The sequence below is a fragment of the Cottoperca gobio genome, chromosome 12 (assembly GCF_900634415.1).
Source record: "Cottoperca gobio chromosome 12, fCotGob3.1, whole genome shotgun sequence".
NCBI lineage: Eukaryota > Metazoa > Chordata > Actinopteri > Perciformes > Bovichtidae > Cottoperca > Cottoperca gobio.
This window is the reverse complement of record NC_041366.1, coordinates 12,448,432-12,468,065: the sequence shown is the minus strand read 5'-3', so window position 1 is coordinate 12,468,065 and position 19,634 is coordinate 12,448,432. Positions and strand designations below refer to the sequence as shown.

The following is a 19,634-nucleotide window of genomic DNA, read 5'->3' as shown; positions in this document are numbered from 1 at the left end:
ACAGGTGTTTACATTTCTGTCTTTCTGTGGACAGATGTTGTCACAGTGTGCACGGTGCAGTCACCGAACTTTACAGATGTGTAGTTGAGATCACAACGCCTGCACATTTCACGGTGTAAAAAGCATTTACAGAGTTTAGTGTATCCGAACAAAGGTGTGCTAGTTCACAGACTGAGGCAGATAATAGGTTACCTCCTCGGTGCCAGGGTGACTAATCCCCTGGACCATATGTCAGCGGCTTGTCAAGCCCAGAGCCAGTACAGCAAAAGGACAGAGCTATGCAGGACAGGAAAACACAGACATACTGTGCATCCACATGTAAGCAGTCATTGGGCTTTTGAATTTTTAGTCTTGTGTCCGTAGGTGACGGGTTACTGTTTGGGTCAGGTTGTGAATTGTCATAGTATTTACAGAAGAGCATTGGTTAGTCTAGTGACTAGAAGAGGAGTTGAAGATGGAGGGGTGTTTAGAGCGTGGAAGAGCAATTTAAGGTGCAAGCCAACTGCTGCTACATCACAATGAAGCTATCTGAAACCTTCTCTCATTCCAGGAGACAGCAGCGGCCTCAGGGAGGAGGAGGAGGAGGAGGAGGAGGAGGCGGTGGAGGAGGCGGCGGTGGCGGCGGAGGAGGAGGAAAGAACCAACCTGTGATACAACAACAGTCACCACAGCACCAGAGGGATCAAACCCAACAACAATCTCCAAACCAACAGCAGCAGAATATAACAGAACTGGGAGATAGCAGAAACAGTAGTGCTGGTCGGCCGCCACGCCAGTATCAAGGAGGACAGGTGCAGCGCCAAGGAGGACTCCCACACCACGGCTACAGCCAGAACAGACGTTGGCACCACAATCAGAAAGGTCAGGGGCATGGACAGACAAATGTTACAGGGGATAAAGGAGTACCCCCAAGAACAACCAAAGACAAACAGACTGAGAATGTAAAACTGGGTGACGAGCAGATCAGCGCTTCTCAAGACTATAGCAGTAAGAGTCGCAATGAGTCACCCAGACCTGAGTCAACACCCAATACGAATGCTTTCCCACATCTGACAGTTAGAAAGGAATCTCCCAACCCACCAGGAAGTGAAAAGGCAAGAGAGGGCCCGTCGGAGCAGCCCAAAATCGACTTGCTGCAGTCGTCAAAGGAGAGGCTGAGGAGGAGACTAAAGGACAAGGTACCGAAAAGCTGCTTAGTGCCCGTCAGTCAGTATTAAGGCAATCGGGACTAATGTGTGTGTGTCTACACACACGTTACCATTTAGTCGTATAATTACGTTCATTATGTCCCCGCACACACATGCACTGTCATTAATATATAGACATGTAGAGGAGACGCATAGTTGCTGCCCTGCTTTAGTCATTGGTCTGCTTAGTTATTAAGCATTCAGATAGATGCACCACGACTGGCAGGAAGGGGAGTACGTGTTCCCACTAAGAAGGTGAAGAAACTAAAGCGGCATTAGCTTAATAGTTTTTGATGTTTTCCACTGTGCGCACTAAACTGGCGAGTCAGGCAACTGTTGCTCTCAGCCTCCTCTTCCTCCTCTAACTCATTACCACCAGGGGTGGTTTGATTTGATAGCACAGGGCTACCCAGCAGGGATTCAATAAATCTAGTCTTGGAGCAAGCTTTTGCTTGATGAGGGTGTGCTGAACTCCAGCAAATAATATATTTAATTTGCAGATTTCTTTTTCACGTCATGTTGACGATGTCATGTGCTATTGACATGAAAGCAAAGTGAGTGTCATTTGTCATGTGCAAACATTAGCACAGGGATTTCCAACCAGCGGTACTTGAACTCAATTCATTAGAAAAATTACGATTTTATTTTGAAAACTGTCTGCAGAGAGTAGAGTCAGCTGTAACACCTGAACACCACATGTTGCAATTGAGAGTTAATACATGAGAACTTGCAGTGAAGCAGAGACGTTGAAACAAAAGCTATTGATAAATGATTGAAATAGTTTGCTGAAGTAATTGGGGAACAGTTCAAATAGATTGCTAAAGATAATGGATAAATGGTTCAGACGTCCCCCCCTTCTGTCCTACTACAAATGTTAGTTGCCCAGTTGTATGTAAATACACACTTTTATACAAACAGTAAAACAACGAGCAGTATAAAATCAATTCAAATCAAGACATTTGTAACATGACGGGAAAGCGTCAATGAACTGTTGGGTGTAAATAATCAGCCTTCAATCTGTCTGTTTATATTCATGCTTTTGTAAAAAGCCAGCAAACAATCAAATCACTGAATAAAACCTCCCAGGTTCAGACCTACAGTATGTTGATATTGAATATTGTTACCATTGTGTCCTTCTCCATCTCCTGCCTCAGGAAGAGTCACGTGTGGAGGCATCGGGCTCCGGATCGCAGGGCATGGACCGGCTGGTGGTCCTTCTCAACAGCATGAGGAGTAACAGCAGGGGCGTGGAGCAGCAGCTGGCCTCCTTCATGGAGGAGGCGCAGTGCTCGGCACGGTCCGAGGAGACCCTGGCTCAGGTGGTCGACACGATCTACTCCAAGGCCGTGTCAGACAGGAGCTTCGCCGCTACAGCCGCCAAGCTCTGTGACAAGATGGCGCTGTTCATGGTGGAGGGGACCAAATTCAGATCACTGCTCCTCAACATGTTGCAGGTGAGAGCGCTGGGAGGGAATCGGCTAGTTGCAGGGGCGGTTTCAAGCATTCCTCTTTAATATTTACGGTACTTTACTTTTGACATAACTCGAGTTCAGTATCAGAAACGCATTCATTTCATGGACCTGCCTTGCTTTTTTTAAATGACGCCCATAACTTGGCAATTAGCTGGATTTAGTCGATGGATTTTTCTTTTACTGTAGTTGCTGAACTAGCGTAGTTACCTCTCACAAAGAAGCAGTTTGAGTAACAACAAATTGGAGTACAGAAATGCCCAAAACACACTCAATTTATTAGGTACACCTAGGTAAAAGTAGTGCAGTCGAATCGAGGAGTCCTGTAATGCATCGTAGCTAAGTAAAGGATCCGAGTACTTCTTCCACCACTGCTTTGTTGCTGTGAGAGACTGGCTACTGATTGTGCAATAAGTTGCTTTCCTGTTAATGAGCTGACAGAGCATGTACACCATGGTTAAAATAAACGGTGACACGTCTCTCTCTCCTGTCGGTGCAGCACTACTGTTAAGAATCTCAGTGGATCTTGTTAGCTTCAGTTTGAATAGAGAAAAGTGTTGTCTTCTGTACATACCTTTTTTTATGATTAGATCTTTTTTATACATGTCACAATATGTCACATTCTGATGCTTACATTCCCCCCAAAAAATGTAATTCAAAGCCTCATTACGGATCGATGTGGCATCTTTTACGGTACATATACGAGTCTGTAACAGTTGATTAACAATTCATTCATATTAGTCTTGAAACACTGTCAGCAGAAAATTATTTATTCAGTCATTTATCAAGCAAGGTCTAATATGCTTTTGTTTCTTAAATGTGTAGATTTGCTGCTTTTATTTGTTTTTTATATAGATCGTAAATTAAATGTCTTTGGATTTAGGCTGTTAGTTGGACAAAACATGCACTTTAAAAAGATTGGGAGTGGCATTTCCCATTTTTAGGACATTTTATGGACTAAATTGATAAATTTCAGATTAAGCGTAATGATTCTGAAGATGTTTGTGTCTTTTAGATAAAACTACCTTTCATTATTTCATTAAAGTCATTTTATATCTGTGCAGCTTCCACCCAAATATCCCAAGAAATACATTGCTTTAAACAAAGATCTCAAAACGATCTTTTAAGGCTCATTCTAAACTACCAGCGCTCTATGAGAGAGTCGTTTTTCATACTGTTTGTTTTAACAAAATGCTCTCTGTAATTTCAGTAGCTTCATTCAACCTTAGTTTTCTGACTTTCAGGTGATACTGAAACCGTGTGTGTGATGTTGTGAATGTCAGTGGGCAAAGTAGCTAATCTAAACACCCAGGGGAGAAAGACCAGTCCCCCCATTCCTTCACCCTTTTACTTAACTGCACAGTTCCAGTCTTGCAACCATGATGAAAACATCCTCTCAGCCGTTATATATTTCACTACCTCCCCCCCCCACGTCCCTTATGAGCTCTCTATTACCATGCCCCCGTCTTATCGCCTCCCCTCACCCAGAACGACACGGGCCAGTGCCTCGCTACTTCTCCCTGCACACTTCCCCTCTCTCTCTCGCTCTCTCGCTCTCTCTCTCGCTCTCTCTCTCTCTTTCTCTCTTTCTCTTTCTCTTTCTCTCTCTCTCTCTCTCTCTTTCTCTCTCTCTCTCTCTCTCTCTCTTTCTCTCTTTCTCTTTCTCTCTCTTTCTCTCTCTTTCTCTCTCTCTTTAACCATTCTTCTCCCTTTACCCCTTCCTCCATCCTGATGGTCATACAAACCAGCAGATGGTCTAGAAGTAGAGAAAGCAGACTTGCATGCTGTCTTCAGAAGACACTCGAGGTCTAAATGTTAACCCACCTGCTGCCTTCCTTTCCTTTCCTTCACTCCTACTCCTGTTTCTTTTTCTTGCCCATGCTTTTTTTTCGACTGCATTCCTACACTTTAGTTTTTTCTCCTCCCCTCTGTTTTTCCATTTCTTTTAGATGTTGAGATTTATTTTCCTGACCCAGCAGTAGTAAATCCCACCTTAATCATTTTACCCCCTTTCTCCGCTTTTTATTAATTCCCCCATTTTCACAGCTGTGTGGTCACATCCTCTTCGTTTATTTCTCACTTTAATTCCCACGTCCCAGGCAGCATGGACCCCCTCATCGTCTTTGACATTTTGGCTTTTTGCTTTAAAACGTTTTAAATGTCACAAGTGGGTTGATGAAGGCTGTAATTAATGATGTTGCTTCCGGACCCCTGGATCTCAATATGGGGGCAATTAGTCTGGCTCTGTATAAAAAGAGAGGCATCAGGGTTTGTTGTTGCTTTCATTAAACATGGACAGACTGTTGTCTATGAAAAGAGGCTATTTATGCACAGCTGAGAAGAGCATGTGACCTTTTTTTGTTAATGCTCACCTTCATTATAATCTTCTTCTCTTAAATAAGCTGTGTGTGTGTGTGTGTGTGTGTGTGTGTGTGTGTGTGCGCGCTGCCATTTTGCTGATGTATTTGTGTTGCATCCATTCAAGGTCGCATATTCAGTGTATGTCTGTGGACAAACAGGCCTTCAGCGCAGTTGTACGAGTATGTGAGTAGTATAAGTCGCTCGTGTTTCTAGTGCACTTCAGAAACAGGCAGTACACTCTGGAAAAGCAGAGTGAGTTCCTCTGACTGTTAGTAAAGTTTCAGTTTAACCTGTCGTATAACATCTTTACAAGTGCGCATTACGCATTAACCCATATTAACCCCAACACTTTTATAGCACTGACACAGTTCACTACCCTTCACTTTCAAACCAAATTAACATATCCTCCTCTTCTCCTGGCAGAGAAATTAAATTCATGAATTTGTTTAATGTGTTTTTCAACTGCTTTTTGGCTTTAAGTACTTTAAGCTGCAAGGTTAATATGCGTGCCACCTACAAAAACTCCCATCGGGGAGATAGCAAAAATGTTAATGGTGATTATCAGCACTGCTGATGAGTTTATGAAACACTTACATATCCACCTACCTACTTAGACTTTTTATTACACATTTACAAAAGCTGGATAGACTATAGTGTTTCAGTGTATTTTCTAAACTTAATATCAATCTGTGTTTTTCTTTCTCCCCTATCTCCACCTCCCAACAGAGAGACTTCGCCCGTCGAGAGGAGCTCCAGCAGTTAGATGTGGAGAGTTGGTTAGGCTTCATCACCTTCTTGTGTGAGGTGTTTGGCACTATGAGGAGCAGCTCCGCGGACCCATTCAGAGTGCTGGTGTGTCCAATCTACACCTGCCTACGAGAGGTATGTATTTTTATTTTTTATCAATAAGTGTCAGTTACCAATTGATCAACCCTGTCAACGTGTTCCAGTAAGAGGAAAGCGTCCAGCGGTGTCTGCACATGTTGTCTGTACATGTTGTCTGTTGAGATCGATACGTGCAGCAAGTTTCCTGTTTTTGGCCAGACTGAGTCTAGACTTGAGACACCACAGCAGGGTTTGGTTAGAGTTGTAAACAGTCCGGACACCATCAGTTCCAGGAAAATGCTTGACCCCAGGTTCAGTTCCCATCAGCTGGTCCTTCTCTCTTATGCACACTCCCTTGGTCGCCATGGAAACCATATGGGGTGCCACAGCAGACGCGCCGCAATACAGAAGTGGTTAATGACAGATGGGATATTGAAAGCAGAAGAGAAGAGGTGAGAGGAAGTGGAGGAGACTGTGGTCAGGTTGACAGTTTGCTGAAGGCAGTAGAGAGGGGAGGGGGGGAAACATTTTTAATGTGTAGTTTACAGAGATAGAGAAGAAATAATGGCAGGTTTTCCAGACACATGCCAGGTAGTTTCACCGCTCACGTCCACACCTCTGCCCGTCTGGAACTCAACACACACCCAGCGTCTCGCTAACAAACGCAACAATCAACACACCAGGAATGCCATCCACACCCTGTCTGAGCGTATGCCCTGAATAATCATTATCTCAGCTTGTTAGAGGGCTCCGCAACATGACCGAGGGTGTGGACGTGCAGTGTAACACACCTCTGTATTCCAGCATTAGCGGTGTCTCATTTAGCCGGATGATTCTTGAGGTCAGAACACACCTGTGAACAATGTGTCAAAAATAATGTGTGTTTGTGTGGTTGCTAGTCATGTGCTCGTTCTACAATCTCCATTTCCTAGAGCTATTGTTCCTGATTTTTATCCATCTGCTGTTTTGTCTCTCCTGTTGTAACATGTAGTTGTCGGATTCCAGTTCCAGTTACAAGCTATGCGCCATAGTGTGTGTGTGTGTGTGTGTGTGTGTGTGTGTGTGTGTGTGTGTGTGTGTGTGTGTGTGTGTGTGTGTGTGTGTGTGTGTGTGTGTGTGTGTGTGTGTGTGTGTGTGTGTGTGTGTGTGTGTGTGTGTGTGTGTGTGTGTGTGTGTGTGTGTGGCAGCGGCTTTCCTTTGTAGTTGTAGCCTGCAGAACAGGATTAGGTAACAACCGAGGTGTGTTTTAAAGTATACATGACAGCTGTACAAATAGACGGGACAAGTCGGCGAGCGTTGATCTCAGCCATTCATGACTCGCGAGCCAATAGTGTTTTTTTTTTTTAAATGCCCACAATCCACATGGATGCACTAAGTTAGATAATAACTTACAAGACAAACAACATGCCAATTAAACAGTTTAAATACACCTACACTGACAGATCCATCATAAATATTAACCTGACTATTGTTGTAAAGTATGTAAAAACACAGCCTGTCACACAGGCAAGAAGAAAAATAACAGATGATACAGTACGATACAAAATACAAAAGGATCTATGCAACATTTCTTTATTAAGGGGAAACAGTCCTGCACAGATAAATAGTCTTTGAAAATCAGAATTCAGGTTGCAGGGAACTCAAATATACATATAACATATAAAACCAATGTTTTACTGAAGCAAATGTGGCCCCTATTGGTTTACAGTTGCACACTGCAGAAAGCGTGCAACGACACTGTGTCTGGTGGTGATCTCAGGGGCTATTTATATTGTGCCTTGGTGTCCGTCTTTTAAAGTCAGCATTGGCCCTCATAGACTCCGACAAACAACTCAGAATCTACAGCATATTATAACAACGATTATAGAAATATTTTGAGCATCGAGCAATTGTAAGTCTGTGTTTTTTTGTTAAGCAGTTAGTAAAGTACATAAATAGGGTAATCTTATGTAATGTAACTAAGGGAAGATCTGGTCCTGACGCTAGACCTGCTGTTGCTATGCAACTATTGGAGACGCAGTTAAAGTTGAAGTAGTCATAATTTTAACTTTGAGCACTGCGTGTCATTAGTACCCCGGTGAAACATGTTTTTCTCTCAATACTCGTACATCATTTACTTTGGTTTTTAGCCAGCCGTATGACAGGTTTCCAAATGTACAAATAAACATGCGTTTGAGTGAATTCAAGCTGAAGGATGGATGAAGCAGAATATTTAAATAAACAAGGATGTTTTTCTAGTTTTACTTCACTGAGTCATTCAAGTTGTTGTTGTCACGTTGGATGCATTTCTACCATTCAGTGCTAGACGATCATGGCTGTCCCAGTTCTTCTAGCTTTTTAAGTTCCTAATCAAATGTATTTTTGAATGAAAATACTGTAAATTGAAATCACACAGAATCCCAATGCCTCCTTGTGCAGGGAGCTTTGTTTCTTTGTGATGTAACTTACCAGAGATCTGGCCGTGTTCAGCGTCAGCAGAGAAACGTTTTCTTCCCCGCAGCTGTTCGTCGTCTACTTAAAACAAAAATGCAGATAAAATGGAGCAATTGAATGTATGTTATGGCATTGGAGAAGAGGTAAAAGAAAAGCTATTGCGATGGCTAGGAGAACTGATTTTAGATGAGTATAGATTAGACCATTTTAAACGTATTGAGCAAAGACTTCACCCTGGGCTCCCCAGAGAACTCATTATGAGCCAATCCTGCTTGTCACATAGCTCTCCTACTCTGCGAACGACGAGACTGTAGTTCCCACATCAAACAGCCACACTGTCGCCACACCCGTCTAGGCATACTGAGGAGCTGACACCTGCACTACTGCCGGGCCTGAATGACAGGTAGAATACCATTAAAGCATCAGATGGGAGAGCCTTGTTTTTCTTTTAGTTACAAAGATTCAGACTTTGCTTCCATTAAGAAGAAAACGTTTTTATTATACCAAATGAAAAACAAGAACACTCACTGTTATTCAGTTTGAGCCCGTCGATTTGAACCTACAATAACTTCTCTTTAATTAATACTTCCTGGCCACATGGAGGCAGCGTTTTAAGTTGATAGAGCGGACTTAAGTTGGCAAACTTTGCTAACGGATCAACATTATTATTCATTTGCAGTGTTTCTGGCCGCCTGGCAAATTCAAGTGTAATATTCCCTCTTAAGCTGCTAAACGCTCCACTATGCTCACCAGTCAGTAGCAGTGTACAGTGGGGGTTTTACAGCTTTTCACTGAAAGCTGCTGCCTGCTGCGGCCGAAAGCCCCGCTATGGCCTTTTCAATAAGGTGGTGAAAGAGGGAGGCTTTGAATCATATTTCTGCTGCTGCATGTAAACAAGAATATTTGTGTAATATTCATTTTCATTAGCCATTAAACAGCTTAGTAGGAATAGTGTCAAAAAACTGAATATTTTGTGCAAGTAAACAATTGATTATAGCCTCTTCAATAAAAATCGTTTAGTTCTCATCATGGTTTCACTTATTTTTTTCCATGACTATGTGCCTGTATCGTGCATTTAAACCTATTTGTGCTTTGACAAAAAACAACAACCTCTCCCCCTCCCTGTTACTTCCTTTTCAGGATAATAAAAGTAGCATTTTGGATGCAGACTTGTGAAGAGTAAAGAGTATTCTGTAACCTGTATGCTGTAATCTGACACTAGATGTTCAGTTTATTGGCGGCTCTCTGGCGTTCAACCTGCCTTTGTCGCCATTGCTCCCTGCATTGTGTAAAAGTGCCAGTTGTATGCCCATCTGTGCATGGGGCCAGTGGAGGGGGGGAGGGGGGGAAGCCAACTAGCATGTTTACCAGCTACACAGTTTGTTTTGTGTGTGTGTGTGTGTGTGTGTGTGTGTGTGTACACAGTGTGCATGTACAGTGTGCATAAAGCCATCCTTGATGTGTGACGGTTAGCTATCTTGCCAGGATGAAAGCCTGGTGTGTTGTCTTCCAAGATTTAAAATGTTAATGTAGAAAATATTTACAATCGGGATTAGGTCTTTTTTATTTTTTGTGATTAACACACACAAACACTTTCATTTGCTTAATCTCCCCGTGTGGCCTACATCTAAATATACATATTTTTATATATCTGCTCGGCCTTGTTGGGGTTTGCTTGCTCACTTTCTGATGCAGCGCTTGGCTCTGCAGTGTCCCAGGATATTCACATAGTGTCTGTTCTTGTCCCTTATAGCTGCTGGAGTCCACAGATGTTAAGGAAGACGCAGTGCTGTGCTGTTCAATGGAGGTATGGTTCCACCCCACGCACACACAGTTCATACTAGTGTCTTTGTTTGAAGCAAAAGGCTGATTTTGAATATGAAAGCTAAGCAACAAATTAAATGCAGTAAAATGCATGTAAACAAACAAATGTTAACAACAAACCTACTGAAACCCATAAAGCCCATGTATTATTTTAATGCGCAGTACATGCTGGAATAGTCCACAGTATGTACTATCTCAAACACACATCTTTGATATTCTATGGCTGTCTCCTGAGGGTTATGAATAATAAAGTAGTGCAGGTGAATTTAAGTAGAACTATGGATTTAATCAGACTCGGGTCACTGTAGAAAAGCCGAAAGCTCTCGCCGGCAATGATATAAAAATAAGACAGAGAGGGAAAACAAGAGCAAGAGCAAAGGCAGGTGAGCTCTGGCTCGCAAACAATTCCCAGATGCTCACAAACAACCACATTCTTTGCAGTCTTGATGACTCTCTCTCACACACACTCTCTCACACACACACACACACACACACACACACACACACGGCTCTATGGCCAGAGGGTGTGCGAACCTCTGCTGTCTGACTGCATCTACAGTAACAAGGTGCCAGACGTTGCGTCGTGCTCTCTGTGAGGGACACACGCACACTTTCACTGACCTCCTCCTTCCTTCTATCCAGTTGCAGAGCATGGGGCATCTCCTGGAGGAGCAGCTGCCGGAGATGATGACGGAGCTCCTAGCAGCCGTCAGGGACAAGATGCTCAGTCCGGCCGAATCTCAACTGACCCGCTCTCTCCTCATGGAGGTCATCGAGCTGCATGCACACCACTGGAGCCCTCTGGAGGCTCTCACCACCCAATACTACAACCGTACCATCCAGAAGCTCACCACCACTGCCTAGGTGCCAGCTCCCACAGGAGGAGGAGAGCAGACGAGCCCCCCGCCCCCGACGCCCCGCGGAAACATTGGGCATCAATTTGCTCTTCTAGTTTTACCAAAACACAGGATTTTAACAATAAGGTCACTCTTACCTAAATAAAGACATGCTTTACGTTAATTGTACATTTCGCTAATTTCTCCAACATTGGTGACCACTGCCACAAACAAATCTTACACTATCCACCAAACTGGTAGCCCAGAGCCAATAAGGCAACACTACATGTGGCGTCCAAACAATGAAAAGCAACGTATGTATGGCCAGTAGGGGCATGCTCGGCACACACAGTCCGCTTGCCTGGCTGTTGCCGCTGAAGGATAAAGGAGGGAGCAGACAAGAGAGGGGTCACACAGGGGAGAGGAGGAGAGGGCAGCAGCCTGCCCGTAGGGAATAAAGAGATTCGTACCAAAAGATGAATGGAGGGGGAGGTCAGGGTAGTCCGTGTCAGTCTCTTCATTGTGTTCATTTGCCCACCACCCTCCCCTTCTCTCTGTCTCTTTCTCCTCCCCCTCCTCTGTCTCTCCGTCAGCCCCTGGGGTCTGTGTGGCTGATAAAAGAGAGAGGAGGAGGAGGAGGAGGAGGCGGCAGGGAGTACACACGGTGCTGTCTGTCTGGGCCGTCTGCCCCGCCGGGCCAGGGACCAGGTCAAAGGGCCTCGCTGTGGAGCTCCCCAGCTCCCACAGCTCCTCCCCGCCTTTGTCTCCCCAACTCCACACCCCCCAGCAGGAAGCCTTTTTGTGGGGATGAGACAGCGGGCCTGCTGGGCCTGGCTGGGCTGAGGATAAGGATCAGGCTGGCTAGAGCAGGGTGGCAGATGGCTGCTTGAGCCCATGTGAGACGACACACCCCTCTGGCACCCCAGCTCCCTGCTCCCCGAGCTCGACCTGGTGTCGCCAATAGAAGCAGTTTATATTGCAGTTGGGGGGGGGGGGGCAGCATTAGAAAAGCATTAAAACAAAACACTGCTGTCTGATAATTATTTTGTTTTGTCCTACAGGGGAAGGTCTCTTCCCCTCTGTTTAGCCGTGCATGTACACGCTTTGTTAACTACATCTTTGATATTATATTATTTTTTTAATCATTTAGTGTTTTTACTGTCTGTTTATTTTGAAGTCTTGTTTTTATGATGAAATGTATGTATGTATGAGGATTTAGTGGTAGGCCTTATTGCACAGGTTTGATTTGTTTTGCACTGTTTTGCTTTAAAATTCAAAAAGGTTTTAATTTGAATCTGTGCTTGTGGATTAATATTGAAAATCTCAGTAGTGAAACAAATGGGTTGAGCATAGTGAGGGATTTTAGGATGTTTTAATGGACTAGTGGCCTTGTCGTTTATCCATCTTTATAGGAGCTCCCTTGTTCCGGGGCCTGCGGGGCCTGTGGCAGCAGAGGGCATGCTGAGGACTGAACAGTTGGACTTATTCACATCCTTCTGTTGCTGAAGAAAAAACACATTTGAAGAGAAAAAAAACAGCATGGCACAGAGAGAAACAGAAGTGAAATGCTTCTTTAAAAAAAAGAAGAAAGAATCTCCTACTCAAGCCATTCTTTGCAGTGGACATTTTGCAAGTGTTTAATATCGACTGTATTTGCTTAGTTTTTTGAGGAAAATTACTATTAACCTGTGTATTTGACGATGAGGAAAAGAAGAAATCTTGTTGTATGACCTCATTAGCTAGTCATATGTGACCCTTATTCCAGCTATCGTGTGTACTATGATATCGACGTACCATGCCAATCATGTACCATTTGTAAATGGGCTCTATATTTAATCTGCATATGGTATATTTACAAGTATTTAAAACCATTGGGGTAGAGGAGGATAGTGCAACAGAGATGTTACACACAGGAAGACTGTTGCTGTGTGGCTAGAGTTTGGCCTTCTCATGCATTTCTATCAGGAACTAGCTCTTTGTTTTGGGAGTAGTCACACACACACACACACACATACATGCACATATGCACATGCATACATATACTTAGTTTTAAGTTTGGTTTTTTTTATATTATTTTCTCTGTCTTGCATCAAGAATTAAGATCCTGTGTGGTAGAAACACACCCCAGAAGGTAAGTTGGATGAGAAAGGTGGTTTAACGCTCACAAATGTTTTTGGAGGTGCAGCCTGATCATCTGTAAGTGTGCGTCTGCTTAAGAAGTTATTTGTGTTATTGTTTTTTTTGTTGTCTTTCATTTGTTTCTAGGTTTCTATTTAAATTATATTTAGCTCATTTATATATTTCCCATCTGGTGGGTTTTTAAGACATCCGAAACAGTTGTGATACCTAGCTTGCTGTGTAAGTGTGGTATTACTGTGTTTTAGTTTATGATAAAAACAATAACCCATTGGTGAGTTTCCATTATGCAAAGAGCGACTGGCTCTCACAGCAGATGGGGGCAGGTGGGGATCACCCCCCCCTTGTCTGTGGCACTGGAGCCTCTCCACCCCGCGTGCCCTTAGACCCCTGTGCTCGGGTCACATGACTCACTCGACAACTGAATGAGACACTCCTTCATTTGCATATTCTCATGAATATTGAAAAGCTGTAGATTGGCAATAGTGGGTCATCTTGTGAGCTCTTGTTTGTTTTGTTTTTCTAAGCAACTGAAAAATAAACTAACAGGGAACAAATGTGAAGATACAAGCTGGTATGTTTTTGTGTCTGCTCACTTATCGGCACAGTTACATGGAAGTCAGTGCGGTATCACGGAGATATTCTGACATCACAAAGGAAGCACAATGGTGCACACACTGTTTCCTCTGCCATTACCAGATTGACTGCGTAACTAATCTTGGCACCACAGTAGGTCATTATACTAACAATTCATACATGTGCACACTGGAACTCCTCATTTACATGTCTTCGCCTTTACATGGTCACACATTAAACAGACCACACTTCAGAATTTTAACTGCGTGTGTTGCAGCACGTCCTTGGCCGGTGATTTGCCTTTGGTTAGCCTCGACACATGCCTGGGGCTCCTCGACTGCAGGCGTCCTAGCGGGAGCTCCGTGCCGGGGTTACCTCCCCACTGAGGACCCCGTCCTTAGAACCTATAGGACGTCCTTCAGCACTCGTCCACATCAATCAACATAATCCCATGCGTCAAAATATTTAAATCCATTTGACAGTGTGAAACACACTTTAAATAAATTTGCTATCAACACTCTGAGAAGCTTTGTTTTCTTATTCTCAGTTGTACCCTTGACAGTGATGGTTTTATGACAACGGTTTCTATAATCTATCTATAATCGCAACACGTGTAAGCGTCTTTGTAACACAATACAAACGGGAACAATAGGGAAGATATTCCCTATTGACAGTAAAGTATATACAATAATGAACCAACTCGTTCTGCAAAAAACAAGAAAGATCCGGCAGCTGTAGTGGAAGAAGAGAGGGAGAATAATAAGTCAGTGCGAAGAGATGGTGACAGACGAAGTGAAATAAATGTAGGAGGAGATGAAGTGAGGAAACGTATAGATATGTAGATATATATAGAAATCCCGGGACGGTATTGAGGAATAAATGCAAATAGTGGAAGAAAGCCAGAGCTGGTCCTGGCTGACAATTAGCATCACGGTTAATTTGGCTCTGTGCAGTGAAAACAGACAGTTGAACAGGCACCAGAGCCCGGAGGGATGATGTCTTGCTGGCTGGCTTTGCTGCTTGAGACTAAACTACAGTAAAATACAGTAGCTGCGTCTCCAATTTAGAATCGGTTATCTGTTATTTGTCTGTGAGCAAAGTGACACAATAAGGGGGAAATTAGGAATATAGGAGAAGAGACTTATGAGTGACTGTAGGCTATATGGATTGATGAAAGCAGTTTTTATTGTTATGTTTCAAATCAAAAGGTTTGCACAGCTGAGATGATTCGTCCATCTCCAATGGGAGAATGTTTTTCTTTCTTTATGACAGTAAGGGGTCTAAATACCACAATCACCAAGAGTCTCGGCTGCTGTTGCTATGGAGAAGAAGCCAACCAGAGATGCGAATCAAAGCGATGGAGAATTAAAATAGATTTTGTCCTTGAATTAGTGGTAAAAGAAATGCCGCACTATAGTTGCTGAATTAATCCAAAATTGACCCAGAATCCAAAAGTGAATTGATTTAAGCTGTAGATTGTATTATTTGTTTTCTCATCGCTGTAGCTTCAGCTCGCCATTAGCTGCAAACGTAACGTATTAAACACTCTGTCACTGGCTGCTTCTTGCCAAAATGCATCATAGTTTACTTCTTACCTGAAATGTGTATGTATCCAAACTTGAACCTTCTACTTTTTTATAATCAAAGAATCAAACATTTTCTGACACGGTTCATCTTTTTTCACATTATTTTGTCATTTCATAGACTGAACAATGAGTCGCTTCATCGAGACAATTATCAGCGGATTAATTGCTAATGAAAATAATTGTTGGCTTTATACCTAATATAGACGACAGCGGTGAATTTGATGATGCATGCTTCATGGCGCCGTATCATGACTGGAGGAGCTTTGCCTATTTTCTCTGCTGGCATTGAAGGAATGGATTTGTATGTGTGTGTGTGTGTGTGTGTGTGTGTGTGTGTGTGTGTGTGTGTGTGTGTGTGTGTGTGTGTGTGTGTGTGTGTGTGTGTGTGTGTGTATGCGTATTGTGTGTGTGTGTGTGTGTGTGCGTGTTCAGAGTGACTCACACCAGTACCCTCCATTGTTTGAGCCAGACAAAAGCAGGCTGCATCTCAGCTGGCCTTGATGACGAACCAAAGACGAGGAGGGAAGACACTCGCATTAAGATAACTGCTTACACACTCACCACACATTCTCCCACAAACTTAAACAAGTGCCAGCAGATCCTGTGTTCAAGTATCTCGTATCTTCAGTTGTCTGATGGGTCACATAGTGTTTTTTAGACCTTTGTGTTTTTTTTTGGTTTGTGCCCTCCCGTCTGCAGTGTGAGGCTTTCTGTGTTTGATCAGCACACAAACAAACTAGAGGAGAGTACTGCAGAATCTATTCTGTTTGGTCCGAGGGGGACAGAGGCCAGATATTGTGTAAAACAAAGTGGAGTTAAAACACACAGAAGCATCCCCAGATGTTTTCCTACAGTACGTTTGCTGTGGGAGAAATCAATAACTGTGGGCTACGAAGTGGTTTTAGCTCGCTCTCTTGACCTTTCCATCTCAGAAGCAGCTACTGCGCTGTAGTTTATTATACTGCCCAAAAAACAGATTCTATCTCAACTATATTTGGATTCAGACATTTTAGTTGTACTGATTCTGGAGTCTAATGTGGATCTCTGGACTACATGCATTTATAAATAGTACTTTTTAGTACCACTATTTCCTTATGGCTGCATCCAAATTAAATCTGTGAGTAATTGACACCTATATACATATCATTGCTTATAAAATACATTTATAGTCTTTGACATTATCTGTTGTCCTAATGTCTATTACTATGAGTTGTTATGACAGAAATATCCATCCATCCATCGTCTACCGCTTATCCGGGATCGGGTCGCGGGGTATGACAGAAATACATTTCACATTTCATAAAATGTAATAGTATAAATTCTATTATACTTTATCTGACATACTATACTGTGGCTTTTTAATTACTTTCTTGACATATTAAATTATGACTTTTTTATGATATACTATACTATGGCTTTTCTTGACATTTTAATGTCACACTATACACACATGAAATACTATATTGACTCTTTTTGTGACTGTACTACGACTTTTTTTCAAGATATAATATAATATATATATAAAAGTGCCACATGTTTTTGAGGCAATTATTATCTGGCAGAAAGTACTACTGTAGTACTTATTCTTTATGTTACTGCCCCCAACTTTGAACAATAAAGTTAAAAGTAAAAAAATCTTTCTCCAAATTAGGGATTGAGTAGCATAAACCTGAACATGCACACACACACACACACACACACACACACACACACACACACACACACACACACACACACAGTCAAACTGCTTCCTGGACTGGAAGTGGAGGAAATGATGTCATGACCTGCTCTCTTCCTGAATTAACTGTTTCAGTGCCCTTTTTGGTGGAGCACCAGCTGATTCAGTAAATCAATACAATCATTGGTTTCTGGGGCTGTGAATGAATCCAATCACCATTAAGGATCATTAAGGACCTAAAAAGGATCAGTCTACACATCCATTAAAAAATATAACCAACATCAAGGCACAACAATCAATAATAAACACAAATGACTTGATAAGATGCAACTGTACAGTGCAATATGGAAAATAGTAGTGCCATCACAAACACCATCACACCACCAAGTCACTCAAAGGTGTGTTCTGATATAATAAACATACATTACATCAACAATAGTGTATCTGAGTAAGTAACCAGCCATTTCCTCCCAATGAATGCATAATAACATCCAACACTCTTTTCTTAACAGTGTGTATGTGCATGTGAATCGCACTCTTTCATACGTACCAGTGACAGGTCTTAAAACCTTGCTTTCAGGTGAGGAAACATGACGTCTTTGTTGTTCAGGAGCATGTGTGCCCCTGCAGTGGCTTGGCTGAGAAGTGTGCTGCAGTAGGTTTTTCTCACTTTGTTGACACACACGCTGCCAACGTCAACACGACGGACCTTCATACGGAGAGAGAACAGAGGTGAGGGAGAGGGGCAAATAAAGGAAATTAGGAAACTTAGGAGGATAAAAGAGGAAACAATAGTTTAAGTATAGAGAAAACAAACTTAAGGGAACCATTAGATCATGCCTTTATCTCTCTTACAAGGTTCATCTCAACTAAATGCTGTAATTTATGAGGAATGGTGTGCGTGCGTACGTATATGTCATTTCCGAGCCTGACCAGACCAGCCACCCAGAAGTGTGTCTTCTTTTGTGGCTGACAAGCTGGCGTGAGCAAAGCTTCCGCTGCGAGCTGCACTCAGTGGCTGATCACTCAAGCAGAAATCAGCACACACACACAATAATTAGAGATGAGAAAGGGACATGAGCAGCATCAGTGGAGGCTCTGCTGCTAACTAGAGCAGAGGTGAACGCACACACACACACACGCACACATGCACACACACACACACACACACACACACACACACACACACACACTATTGGAGGTCGGTGGAAGTGTCCGTAGACAAGCAGTGGGAAGTAACACCTGATGTCTTTGTTGCCAGGCTCCCGCCTAGCGACTGTCATTGTAGAAACCCGCTGCGACATGCACGACCCTGTTGCTAGGCAACCTGAACTTCTGTGACAGATAGAAAGTTCTGTGGTGAAACTGAAAGACAGAGAAGGAGAGAAAGTGCAGAGAAAAAACAAAAAACAAGGAATAAAAACATTAGGAGGTACATGAAGGTCTGTGGACATCTTATCAAATAAAGCAGTGAAGCACAAAAACAGCGAGAACGGAAATGTTTCTTTACCAAAACTGCGGCTGTTACAGACGGACCGGCCTGCGTGCCAGCAGTCCTTTGATTTGTGAGGTGGCATGCTGAGCAAGGCGTGCTTCCAGTATACTGTGTGTGTAAGCACACACATAAAAGAGCTCAGCGCACAGGCAGTGGATCACATGGACTGTATAAGGTAATGCTTTGTCTAAGTCCATGCAGACTCTCCATACACACACACAAAACACATTCCCAATACACAAACACTAAGTGAGTTCACCTCAGCTACACAGCCTGCTTCTTCAAACTCCTCCGTATGTATTGGCAAGAATCTGGCGATACGATACGCATCACGTGGCATCAGTGGTCACGATTAAATATATTGCGACACTGGAGGTGATATATTGCATGTTTTGTATCTATTGTTAGGAGAACTATCATAGCATAAAGAATGTGAGTAATATCGGAGTATAATCTATTCACTTCTATCACGGTCCTTGTAACGTCCAACATCATAGCACTACTTTGAGAGGCAACATACACTTAGAGAGCGCAGACATTAGAAAATAAAAGTATTGACTAAGTTCAACTTTGCATTTCAAAGTCATTGCATTTTATGTATTTTACTGACTAATTAAAAATGTAATGATTTCAGATTTCAGGATCTCAACTGAATTACAAGTGAAGGCTGTGGCAGATCTGCGTCTTGAGACCTCAATTTTGTTTTGATTTATTTGCTGATCCACCAGGAGGATCTGGAGATTTATTTGTAATAAATAATGTCTGGACTACAGTTGTTATGGGGAAAGAGAAGGATGTTTTTATATCCACAAATACAATAATGGCTTGAATGAATATGGTTTAATTGAACAGAAAAAGATTGGTGTAAATTCTTACACTGTGAATTTGAATGTCTGTAGGTCTGAAGCTGCACATGGAGCTAAATCAGTGTTTTAACATTTGAAAAAGAAAATGGAAACTGAAAGTTTAAGTTTTGATATTGAACTTTGAAAAATACAATTATATATTCAAAGTGTATGAAAAGTTTTTCAGGTTGTTTATTATTTTACAGTTTCAGACTTTTGGACCTGTTCTGGCGTAGGGGGCGGGGCTTCAGAGAGCCGTTGAAATGTGAGTGACAGCAAAGCAAAGAAGGCTTGAGGACCTCAATCATGTTGCCTTCAGGAAACGTAGGTACAGCGAGAAGTATGATTCAACACTTTCTATTTGAAAGAATTACAGAACTGAA

The 19,634-nt window shown here is 42.6% G+C and overlaps 1 protein-coding gene across 1 annotated transcript in view; it reads left to right on the top strand.

Annotated features, from left to right (window-relative positions):
• Positions 1–13,641, top strand: part of ctif (CBP80/20-dependent translation initiation factor) — a 48,590-nt gene extending 34,949 nt beyond the window's left edge. The window contains exons 10-14 of the mRNA XM_029444626.1: positions 551–1,178; positions 2,342–2,641; positions 5,744–5,899; positions 10,029–10,082; positions 10,742–13,641. Coding sequence (XP_029300486.1) covers positions 551–1,178; positions 2,342–2,641; positions 5,744–5,899; positions 10,029–10,082; positions 10,742–10,963 — 1,360 coding nt within the window. The 3' untranslated portion in view covers positions 10,964–13,641. The remainder of the gene's footprint in view (positions 1–550; positions 1,179–2,341; positions 2,642–5,743; positions 5,900–10,028; positions 10,083–10,741) is intronic.
• Positions 13,642–19,634: the final 5,993 nt, after the last annotated feature.